This window comes from Jaculus jaculus, chromosome 3 (genome assembly GCF_020740685.1).
Source record: "Jaculus jaculus isolate mJacJac1 chromosome 3, mJacJac1.mat.Y.cur, whole genome shotgun sequence".
Taxonomy (NCBI): domain Eukaryota; kingdom Metazoa; phylum Chordata; class Mammalia; order Rodentia; family Dipodidae; genus Jaculus; species Jaculus jaculus.
The window spans coordinates 12142145-12154768 of record NC_059104.1 but is presented as its reverse complement, the minus strand read 5'-3'; the positions used below and the strand labels follow the sequence as shown (position 1 = coordinate 12154768).

Here is a 12624-nt window from a genome sequence, read left to right as displayed (position 1 = left end):
ACACTATACACTCACATATGTAATATATATATTTGTGTGTGTATACATATGCATGTGTATAGTGTCTGTATGTGTGTATATATAGTATACATGTGTAATATGTATTTCTGTGTGTATAGTATATATGTGTATATAGTGTATGTATGTGTATATATAATGTACATATGTAATATGTATATTTCTGTGTGTGTGTGTCGCCCTTAGTACCTACCTCTTCACTTTCATCATGATGCTCAGCATACCCATCTCCAAAGCTCTAAGTTAGGAACAGCACTGACAGTTAACAGGAAGGACTTTTCCATGTGAGATTGGAGAGATGGCTCACCAGTTAAGGCCTTTGCAAAAACCTAATAACCGGGGTTCTATTCCCCAGGCCCATGTAAAGCCAGATGCACAAAGTGGCGCATGCATCTGGAGTTCATTTGCCGTGGCTCGAGGCCCTGGTATGCCCATTCTGTCTCTCTCTCTCTGTGTCTTTGTGTTTGTAAAGACATCAAATATGGTTTAAAAATAGATTTAAAAATCAAAACAAATAAGAACATGAACAACTAGACATTAATTTGGGTTTAAGGTATGCTGACTTCTATAGATTGAAATTTCCTTTTTCTGAAATGCTAAAAAAAAAAGTTTGTTATCTTCACGTAGGGGTTCTTTAATGAAGGTTTAAAGCTCTGAGACTCATTTGTTACCTGAAGCTCTAGCCTGTCCCTAGACATACAACCATACAACCTTGCTAAATCCCTTTACTATACTACCCTGCTCTCAGTTTCCTAAGCAGGGCCGACATCACATGCTGTACTGAATATAAGCATCTGTAGAAGGCTCAAAAAAAAAAAGAAAAGAAAAAGAAAGAATGTGCAAAATGGAAATATACCAGCGAGCCTCAGAGATGCATCCCAGTCTACTTGTTCAAAAGGCCTGTGAGTTCTTTGGCACAGGCGCCCGTGTGACCATTCTACCCTGGTTCACTTGTGTCCCAATGGCCTAATCTTTTTACTCAGTATAATCTTGCCTCACATTTTCTCATAACCCTCCAGCAATACCCATTCATTATATCATAGAAGAAGGAAGAATTTTGCCAGTAACCTGATCATGCAAAAAAAAAAATTTTTTTTAACAATAGTTGGTTGTCAGGGCATATTGCTGCTTTTAAAGTCCTACACAATATTTCCAAATAATATAAGGAAGTATTTAAAATTTCTTTCCACAGTTGTTTTCTGCTTGATGTCAAGAGCTAAATGAACAGTTTGCCATGTTTTTCTGTCTTATTTTTTTCCCCCCTCTCCATTAAAACACTGAAGGTCTCCCTCCCTCCTCTTTAGGAGGAAAAAAAGAAAGAAAAAGAAAAAGAAACCTTTCCCCTGCAATTACTGTGGTCTTCTCAAAAGTTGAGCAGGAAAGTCAGCATAATACAGGTGGGATGAAAAATATTCTTATGGTACAAGTGTGCGCAGAAAGGAAGCCTATAATTTGTGAGCATTCTTTCAGGAAGTTTGTATTCTGTTTTCCAGGGAGCCTTTACTTTCCAAGGAAGTATGATCGACATGCCATTACTGAAGCAGGCCCAGAACATTGTTACGCTTGCCACATCCATCAAGGAAAAATGATCTGTTAAATGGAGCTCTCCTCAGGCGGGCTGAATGTATACAGTGAGTTTCTTAAAGACAAACCACAATACTCAAGGCAACTCGTTAGCATGCCAAATCAGGACCTCATTCCATTAACGGTTCCCTTTTAATCATGATTCCCCCCCCCTTTATTGTCTTACTGACCAGCTATTCTTCTAAAAATAAACTTTCTTCCTTTGAGGTTCAAGCTTATGGTCTTATTGTTGCCTTTTTTTTTTTTTTTTTTTTTTAGTAGGGGAGGAGGGTTCGAGGTAGGGTCTTGCTCTAGCCTAGGCTGACCTGGAATTAGTCTCAAATGGGCCTCAGTTCCCAACGATCCTCCTGCACCAGCCTCCCAAGTGCTGGGATTACAGGCATGCGCCACCACACCAGGTTTGTCACCCAACAATGTGTCACAAATATTGATTTATTAGTTCATGGGAAGATAAATTCCTGGGGAAAGGTGGGTAGTGAGAAGAAATTAGGTCTTCAACAAAATAGTTAGTTCCTAAGTGTATGTACACACTCTCCATGCTTCCTGCCATGTGAAATGTTTCTCACATTTTTCATCTGCACAGTGGGGCCCCACAAATATTTTAAGTCCAGGCTTTTAAAAATGATATCAAAAACAAGGGGGGGGGGTCTCATCAATTTCACCAGTAATCTGATAAAATCACAAAGATGACATGAAGATGTCATTAGGTATTAGGCTGGCTTGGAAAAGATGCATTCTAAGAATAAACTTTCAAAACGGATGACTGTGAGCCAGCATTCTCCCCCAAATGCCCCATCCATATCGCCGCTGAGCTAGAGGACAGTGCGTCCAAACGCTGTCATCCTGCGTGAATGGCCGGGTCAACAGTTACTGGCAATTAAAAAAAAAAAAATCAATGTGCACAAACCCAAGACCATTCATTCTCCCCTTAACTGTTTGCCATTGAGGTCATTTCCCCCACCCCTGTAAATGTATGGCCGGGGACAGGACTCTCTCAGCCATAAACTTGTAGCATCTTGGAAGACACAAAGCCACAAGGGCTGGTGCATATGGCCCCCCTGTGAGGCTTACGCCACATTAGAGATGCGCTCCAGGTCACATGGGTGGTGTGGTTAACGGGTTTAGTGAAGCTGTTTTGAAGAGGTTAGCCCAGCTTGTAGGGAGGGTAAATAAACATAACAACCAGCCATTGTTCCCTATTCAGCATGTACTCTTATATGGAAGGCTAAAGGGTATTGAAGCTTTGGAGGATCAACTTGTGTGTGCCAGAGGACGCCAGGGAGGTTTGAAACACCAACAAGCGGAGATTTTGTTTCTCTTCCTCATTAAATCATGAGCTTTTGTGCTGAGACTCTGGACGACTGTTCTTTAAGAAATTAGCAGAATGGGAAGTTTTAAAACTCTCCACCAACCTTTTCATGACCTACATGGCAGCGTGGCTGCCGCTCTTACACAAACACCGCAGGAAGGCTGCTCTATTGATTTAAATTTGTAAATAGAAAACAGTTGTTTTGCACTTTCGTTTCCCATCTCCCCCATGCCCTTCTGGTTGATTCCTTTCGTGGGCCCTGGCATGTGCCCCAAACAGGGGTCTATTTCCCTGCCCCTGCCTTTTTAATTTCTACAGGAAGATAAGACAGAAGAGAAAGGACAGTATCACCATACCAAAGGCAGGTCAGGAAGTAGTTGCCCATGAGAAGCTTTCCACTCAAGGTGGCAAGGAGAAGATGCTGTTCTCACTGGCATGTGGATGAAAACAGCCCAAACCAGCTGGCTCTGGGGAAACACATCCTCCAGACATCAACTAATAGGCACAAGCAGAGGACCCTACAGGATAGCTCTTACACTGTCTTGGGCCCTACATCTCTCCTCTCCGCAGCCCTTCATTCAGGCATTATCGTCCCTTACTGGATCACCCTGCACTGCCTCCAGGGCTTCTGGGAAAGGCAGGTGGCAGCCACCTGCATCCTCAGTCTTAAGAAAATAGCATCTTGGGACCTTGCAAAGCACTGACCTCCAGCCGGCCTGTGCTTCAGAACAGCGGACAGGGGCAACATTTGGCCAAGGAGAAAGCCCATAGCTGGCGCTGGAAATCTTGGAGTCAGGCACAGGGTAAGCCAGGCCCCACATAGGTCCACACCCAGTCTCTGCTGAAAGCATAGATGTAGCACCCTCCCCACCCAAAGGCAGCAGCAAACGGACCTCCCTGAGAGCACCAGCTCTTGCCTATGATAAGGCCAAAGGGCACGCACACTCTACTTGGCTCTTCACTCCCATGGGGGCAGGCAGCCCTCAAACCCAAATAGGTGGACCTCCTTAAGGTGAACCTTCCTCTGAGGAAGGCTGCCAGGCCAAAGTCAGCAGCCCTTGGCTCGTGGTGGTGCTGAGCGCCGGGCCCTGGGGAGACCTGCTCCTTCAGCCACAGACCCATCAGCTATCAAGTCCCTACCATGCCGGACTGCTCTCCGTGTCTCCCTTGCACCCAGCTGCCTTCCAGCTTGCTTTGTTTTTGTCATATTTTATTTTATTTTAGTTTCCCATCTCCTACACCCTCAGCACCTCAATCTGTAGCCCAGGCTGGCCTGAGACTCCTGGCAATCTTCTGCCTCAGACTTGCTAGGGCTGAGACTACAGATTTGCGCCAAGGTGCTGGGCTCAAAACCACCTTATTATTTAAGTCCTTTCAACCATTGGGTTGATCTTCAGAGCTTAGAAGTCTCATTTATGGTAGGATCTCAAGACTGGGACACACCAGAACTGAAAATCTGAAGCAAGGGTCCCTCCGAGCAGAGACCCTAATAAACAAGGACTCTAGACAAGATTTTAGTCACCACTACAGCCCCATCATCCAGAGCTCCAGGAAAAGGAAACACTGGGAATATTATCACTCCTTCCATCCGCCTCTCTGGTACTACGGGCAGGAAAAAGTGCTATATGAAAAGAGGGTGTAGGCAAGAGCTGGGTGAGGCGCCCTGACCTGACAAGAGAGCTTGGGAAGGGGCCCTTACAATTTATCAGATTAATTAAAAACCGTACCTGTTTATATTTTGTGTAGCTGATTGCCACGGCTTTGCCACATCACACACCCCCCGTTATTAATTCTTGGGGACTAAATTATGGGTAATGCTATTAAAACATTATCAGAACTAATGAGAAACAATTATTTAGAAAATGAGCCAGGACAAGATTGAGTTGAGAACATCAGAGCGATCTCTATAGATTAGTTTAATAAATCATCAGGTGTAAAGGCGAGACTGACTGCGTGGTAGCAAAGCCCCGTCACGGGAAAATGAAATTGAGATTTTTTTTTTTGCATAATTTTTTCATTAATCTCAATAGGACCCTTGTGGTGTAGATTGCTTTATTCCCTTAATACTTTGCCTGAGGGGGATGTGCCCAATAATGTCTTCATTGTTTTACTGAGGTCTTAATGACAATCTGTGACATCCTCATTTTAATGTATAGAGGATTATATCAATACAGTCATGTATTATTGAAAGGGTGATGGGCGCTCAAGTCGTATGGAGTCCTGTCCATGACCATAAGTTAGGGAGTTTCCTGCATCAGATTTCAGATGTTCAAGTTTTGCTCGTGGGCGCTATTGGGCTCCAGGGACAGGCAGGGAAACCGTCCCGCCGAATGAAGATTTCACCATCTCTGATTTGAATTTGAAAGTCACTAATTGCCTGGCATATTTTGCTGGGTTAAATAGAGGAAGCCATGCGGTGCCTGCTGCAGTCTCTAAAATAGAAGTCCTGGTTACCATGAACACCTTTGCACTCAGTAGTTCTGTGGGAGTTCCAGAAACTTTCTTTTGAGACCATGGAATTTTCTTAGATACCATGGGGAGAGGAAAGAATGCCGGCTTCTTTCTTTCTTTTCCTTTCTTTTCTTTCCTGCTTTTTCTTCCTTCCTTCCTCCTTTCTATTTAAAGGACATTCTAGTTTTAGAGTTTGCCCTTACCTTGCAAAGTTCTGGGTTTTACTTTGTGTGTGTGTGTGTGACTGCTTCCTCCCCCCCCCCCCACCTTTCTGGGTTTTAGCTTTTTCCTTCAGTGCTTAAGGAAGCAATGGAAGGTATAAACCCGGTCCTCAGATTACCAACAGGACTTGGTGCATATTACCATTGGTGAGGGTCACTGGTCACGGTCTGTAAAGAGAGCCTGTGCCCAAGGCTTGGGGTCACGGATCTCCCGATGGAAGTCCCCTTCCTCCCCGCCCCCGGCAAAGTTTTCACTTTGCAATTTAGGGGGAAGTCATTACCTGACCCCCAACAATGCAATGCTACGGGGCCCAATCTTGGTCTCCCTTTTTAACCGGCGTCCCAGCCGACCGCGGGGACTGGACACCAGGAACGCAACCGACTTGGAAAGCAAATGAAATTTATTTCCCCCAACTTACTACCTGCAAACTTGCGCGGTGGGACAGGGCAGCTTTTCGCTTCTGTGATGGGATTATTTTTATTTTTATTATTTTTGTCCTCGGTGGTGCCGGTTTGCTTACATTCGGGTCATTATTTGACAGCCCACCTCGTTCGTTAACCACAAGGATTACCAAAGCCATCCAAGCAGGTGCAAGGAAGGCATCTGGATCCTTCCCTGGCGCGCGCGGAGAGAATTTGCTGAGATCAAATCAATATCAGGCAAGCGAGCTGAAACCTGCAAGGTCGTTAGTTACTTCTTTGAGTGTCTGGGAACTGTGTAACTAGGTCCTTAGTTTTTTAGTGATTTTTTCCCCCCTTTCTCCCGCCCCCCTTCCACCACCATGGTAAGTGACCGCTGCGTTTTCCTCGAGCGAGTCTGGGGACCCCGCTTGCCTGCCGCAGGGGAACGAGGTGCGCCCACGCGCCCAGGACAGGGGTGTCCGCGTCCCCGTCCCGCGCCGTCCGGAGGTCACCGTCCGTTTCCCCCCCGTGCGACGACGTGTGCGCGTGGAGAGGCCCTCGGGGTGGAGGGGATCCCCCCCGAGCTGGGGGCCGCAGTGGGGGATCCCAGCGGCCCAGCGGCCGGGACTGCGGGTCTCCAGGAGCCTGCAAGCCTGTCGCGCAGCCCGGCTGTAATGGTGGCAGATCAAAGGCTGCCCCGTGTCCCCGCCGAGAGGGGGACAATCCCTGGTCTTTGTGAGCTGTTGCTAGGAGCCAGAGAAACTAAGAGAAAGTGTCAGGAGCGTGTTAATCAGACTCGTTACAGTGTAACAATAAGGTCTCCTCGGGTCTCCCCGGTCCCGCGCATCACCACCACCACCCCCTCCCCAGCGCACCCCAGCGCCCAGGCGGACACCTGCGTGGGGCCCTCGCTCCTGCCACGGGGACGCCGAGTCGGCGCCTGGGTCACTCGCAAAGACGAGGTCCAGCAAGCGCCAGGACCATCTCCATCCATAGTCGTGTTCCCTCCCAGCCGTGTCCTGCGCGCAGACCCGGGACTGGCTCAGAGCCGGAGCTCTCTCGACAGGGTCCAGGTCCCGTTATCTTTTCAATCATGGAGTCGAAATGTTCATGTTTCAAACACGGGATTTAAACCAGGTGGGGGGAGGGGGAAAGGAGCATCCGTTTCGTTTCAGAGAGCTGTTTGGTTAAGGTTCTCCAAGACCATTCACCCACCTTTACAGATAGATCCCCACAGCCCATCCATGGAGGACACCCTAAGGGATAATCCCACTTCAAGAAATTAGGGAAACTTGGCTGAGTAAATAACTTTGAACTTTCTCCAGGAAAACGTCTCTCTCTCTTTCTTTCTTTCTCTTTCTTCTTCCTTTCCTTTCTTCTTTCTTTTCTTAAAGACCTGTTGAGTTCAGTGGGCGTCAGACAGCTCTCACGTGCCACCAATGACCTCTTTAAAATGAAAATGCTTTGAAATGAAAATGAAAGGGGGCAATGCCATAAACAGTAAGCAGAGAGGGGGCGGGGAGGAGGGGGGAGAAAAAGAGAGAGAGAGGTTCCACGAGCTACAGTAGTTATGATGAGATGTTTGAGCTAAGAATTAAAAAGAAAAAGGGTTGGGAAATTGCAAGCCTTGTGCTTTCAAAGCAATCCTTTCCCTCCTCCCCTGGTGTCTTCTCTTGGAGACAGAAGCTCTGCCAGGCACGGCCGTGGCCTGAGGCCTGAGGAAGGAGGTCAGCCCTGCTTCTGTGGTTTGCACATGGGCCCCTCTGACTGGCCTGGGGAAGGAGCTGGGTATCTCTGGAAGCCTCCTTTTCTCCCTGAGCTCCACACGGGGATCCACAAAGCTGCACTCAGCCACAGGGCAAGTGATTTTCTACCAGGCGACCTCTTGCTTGAGAGCCAGCTGGCTCGGGACATGCAGATAAATGGAAGCAGAGCTCAACTATAGTCTGCTAAATCAAACCCAGAGCCCGCCATCACCAACTGGACAGTACCGGGTCTCTGGTTACCTGGGCCGCCTTAGCAAGACAGGAAGAAGCCCATTCTGACACTATTGGATAACTCAGGTAAACGGTACAAAAAAGGGCGGGGGGGGGGAAAGCTGGAGAGATGGCTCAGTGGTTAAGGCGCTTGCCTGAAAAGCCTAATGACTCTGGTTCAAATTCCCCAGGACCCATGTAAAGCCAGATGCGCAAAGTGGTGCAGCTTCGGAGTTCTTTGCAGCTGCTGGAGGCCCTGGTGAGCCCATGCTGTCTACCCATCTCTCTTCTCTCCATCCCTCTCTGCTTGCAAATCAGTAAAGTACAAACAAAACTTGAAAAAGCACGCAAAAACTGGACATGTACCTCAAAGGTTGGAGTCCTGGGCCTGGAAGGATTTCCAGGGAATCCTTTAACAATATAAATAACAGAGCCCATAGAAAGTTCCATCTCCTCTGGGCTGGAGGGATGGCTCAGCCAGTAAGAGCAAGGGTCTGAGAGGGCCTAATTCCCACTGAGTTGGATTCCTCAGCACTCCTGTGAGCCGTTTGGCATGGCCAAGCAAGCCTGTTAGCTGTGTTCTGTGGCTCACTGCTAGGTCAGCGTGACGGAACAAACAGCAGCTCTAGGTTCAGTGAGATACTCCATCTCAAGGCAACAAAATGGGTACATGCATGCACACACGTGTGCATGCATAATTTTTTTTTTAAAGAAGAAAACATTCTGGGCATAGTGACACACACCTTTAACCTCAGCACTTGGGAGCAAAGATAGAAGGATTGCTATGAGTTCGAGGCCAGCCTGGGCTACAATGAGACCTTACCTAGGAGAGCAGAAGAAGAAGAAAACAACTAATTAAATCACCAACAGAGGGCTGGAGAGATGGCTTAGCGGTTAAGCGCTTGCCTGTGAAGCCTAAGGACCCCGGTTCGAGGCTCGGTTCCCCAGGTCCCACGTTAGCCAGATGCACAAGAGGGCGCACACATCTGGAGTTCATTTGCAGAGGCTGGAAGCCCTGGCACGCCCATTCTCTCTCTCTCCCTCTACCTGTCTTTCTCTCTGTGTCTGTTGCTCTCAAATAAATAAATAAATAATTTAAAAAATATATTTAAATCACCAACAGAATATCAAATATCCCCCTTCACAGGGCTTGGTGTGGTTTGTCAGGAGAGCACACCTTCTGGGCACCTACCTGGCTGGGCATCTAGAAGTCGGACTCAGGGGCTTTTCGAAACCCCTGAAGGAAAGAATGGAAAACTCACGAGCTGTGCTAATACTGCAAACTCCCAGGTGAGGAAAGACCACATCTGTTTTTCCCACTGGATTGTCAGGAACTGAAATACCTGCACCAGTTTTCATGGGGGAGGAAGCAGGGGTCTATGTGATGCCTCTCCCAGAGACCTCCAGCTTCTGAACAGCACTGATAAGCTCCAGGGCCCTGGCCACCATCACTGGCTGCCGCTTTAACTACGCGACCTCCTTGCAAAGCCCTTTGCACAAACCACCAGCATCACATCCCTCCCCCCGGAACATACTCCTAACCTTTCCAGACATGACTCTGTCCTGGGGGGTCTCCCCAGCCGCTTCAGAGACCCACCCCCTAGTTGGTCTTGCCCAGTTCCATTGCATTGGATTGGATTGCTACCAGGGGACTTGCTCAGGTGTGTGTGTGTGTGTGTGTGTCCCTGGATATGACATCTGCCAAGAATAGCAGACATTGTCATGCAACTCAGGACTCCCAGCATGAGCTCCACAGAAAGTGTGTTTGGCGAAGCCAGAACCTATCACTTAGCTGCTAATCCTGGCTTTCCTACTAACAGGTTATGTTTCATTCAGGTGTGCTGTTTCTTCTCTGAGCATTGGTTTCCTCAACTACATGAATAATGACACCAAGAGATGTTGTGATAGGGTACTGTAGCCAGAAGAGATCCACCTCGCACAGATGGCACTTGGAGGGTCCCCACTTGCTCTGCTGGGGAGACAGCCAGCAGCTCCTCCAGCATCCGCCTCAACCTGTCTAGTCCCAGGCCTCAATCCTCCCAGGGCGGTTTGAATCCAGGAAGCAGGAGTGAGGCAGGGAATAAGGACCTAACCTTTCTGTGTGTATGGGGGGGGGGCGGGGGGGGGGGTGACTCCCTGGACGAGACGGTTGGATCTGTTTCTCCTTCGTCCTCGCCCTCCACTTTCTTTTCTGAGTATTAGTTTCTAATATCTTGCCCCCAAATGTCTGACCAACCGTTTCTAGAAAGCCTGGCTTGTAACTGAGGATTAAATGAACTAACGTCTTTGAAAGCACTGGGCATGTGGATGTTGTCAGGGAAGAGCACAATGGGAAGCTATTGTTTAATGATGGCGATGATTACAAACAATGCGAATGGACTTAGTCCCACTGAATTGTACCCTTAAGATGGTTAGAAAGAAGCCGGAGCAGAGCTCAGTGGTAGAGAACCTGCTCATGATGTAAGCCTGGTGTTTGATCTATTATACCACAATTTAAAAAGTTAAAAATAGAATATATGTGCAATAAAAGATAAGTAAAAACTAATATATAAGTATAGTGTTTTAATTCTATTTTTTATTCCATGTGCATACTTGCATATTATGTGGACACACACGTATGTGCAGGTGTGCATGCACACACACACATCTGTGTATGCATGTGGAGGACAGAGGGCAACGCCCAGTGTCTTCTTCAAATGTCCATATTTTTTTGAGAGCTCAGTGATTCTAGACTAGCTAGCTAGCAAGCCCCAGAATCCTCCTGTCTCCACCTCCCCAGAACTAGGCTTACAGACACATGCCGCTATGCTTTGCTTTTATTTGAGTTGTGGGAATCAGAACTCAGGTCCTCAAAGCACTTTTCTAACTGAGCAATCTCCTCAGACCCCAAATGTAGTACTTTAAAATTTTTATTTATTTATTTATTAGAGAGAGAGAGAGAGGCAGAAAGAAGGAGAGAGAGAGAATGGGCATGCCAGGGCATCCAGCTACTGCAAATGAACTCCGGATGCATGTGCCACCTTGTGCATATGGCTTACATGGGTCCTGGGGAACTGATCCTGGGTGCTTCGGCTGTGCAGGCAAGCACCTTAACTGCTAAACTGTCTCTCCAGCCCTAAATATAGTGTTTTTAAATAGCAACTAGCATCATGCAGCAAACTGATGGGAGGTACCTTTGTTTTCTTCATGTGAGTGAGTGTGTGTGCACACAGACGTGTGTTTTGTTTTTCTTATTTTTTTTTGTTTTGTTTTGTTTTTGTTTTTTGAGATAGGGTCTTGCACTAGTCCAGGCTGACCTGGAATTCACTGTGTAGTCTTAGGGTGACCTTGAACTCAGTGATTCTCTTACCTCTGCCAGTTCTGGGACTAAAGGCGTGCACCACCACATCTGGCCATATGCACTTCTTTTTTGTTTATTTTTATTTATTTGAGAGCAACAGACAGAGAGAGAGAGAGAGAGAATGGGAGCGCCAGGGCCTCCAGCCACTGCAAATGAGCTCCAGATGCGTGCGCCCCCTTGTGCATCTAGCTAACGTGGGTCCTGGGGAATCGAGCCTCGAACCAAGGTCCTCAGGCTTCACAGGCAAGCACTTAACTGCTAAGCCATCTCTCCAGCCCCCATGTGCACTTTTTGAGACAAGGTCTCCCTGGCTGGCTTGGGATCTCCAGCAATCTTTCTGCTTCTGCCTCCTGGGTGCTGGGAAAATAGGGATGCATCATGGTGACCAAGTGGAAAAAGTATTTCTATAAAGTGGACCCTGTTTTCTCATTCATTTCTATTGGTAGGTGAAGGATACGTTCTGAAAGGAAAGCATAATGGCAAATTCCACGTGCATTCCAGGAGAGTCCTGTGGTTAGTACCTGTTAGTCTTGTTGCTGGGCTGTGGAAAATTCTCTCAGTGCTAGAGGTGTTTTGACTGTAAACATATCTGATCATTTTGTCCAGTCCCCAAGGGACTTATGCAGTGCCAACTTCTGGCTGAAAGAGGGCACCCTCAACATGGAAAAATACAGTGCTGGTGTCTTTAGTAGTTGTGTAACTATTGGCCCCAGTAGGGGACTTGCTCAAGGTCACACAACTGGCAAAACCAATTCTCCAATTCAAGTCTCAGGTTTCTTCCACTGAACCCCGCAGCCTCCCTCCTCAGGTTCTCCATTCCCCATCAACTCCATGGAGTTCCACAGCTCCAAAGGAGCTTTTCGAAATGGTGTAGAAGACAGCCAGAGACTCCAATTCCACAGCTGTTCCCTTCAGACCCCCGCAAAGATATGTGAACCCATCCCAGTGGAAACAGCGGTCATTCACACACACCCAGCAAACTCCACCATGCCACAAATCCAGCCTTGGCTGCTTTCACAGGATTTGCCATCGGGGCTGGTATAAATGGCTAGAGAATGCCTAAGGTTGTCTAGGAGAGAACAGTGGAGGATTGAGGTAGCTAAACACACAGATGTCAGGGACAGAGCAAGCACCACACGGGCCGGCTGGCTCTGCTGCCCGCATCCCTTACATCTTCAGCATCCTTCATGGCTTCTCTCTCCTTCGATCTGGCTACTCGCCTGTCTGCTCTCTCTTCCTCTTCTCTTTCATTTTGCCTTCTCTCCTTTTCCCCTCTCACAATTCCAAACACAAAAATAACCAATGCTGGAAAGAAAGCAGCAA

The 12624-nt window shown here is 47.5% G+C and overlaps 1 protein-coding gene across 3 annotated transcripts in view; it reads left to right on the top strand.

The window, feature by feature from the left end:
- Clybl (citramalyl-CoA lyase) overlaps positions 1-1815 on the top strand; it is a 297384-nt gene extending 295569 nt beyond the window's left edge. For all 3 annotated transcript variants that reach the window (XM_045145803.1, XM_045145802.1, XM_045145804.1), the window contains exon 8: positions 1512-1815. In XM_045145803.1, coding sequence (XP_045001738.1) covers positions 1512-1607 — 96 coding nt within the window. In that variant the 3' untranslated portion in view covers positions 1608-1815. The remainder of the gene's footprint in view (positions 1-1511) is intronic.
- Positions 1816-12624: the final 10809 nt, after the last annotated feature.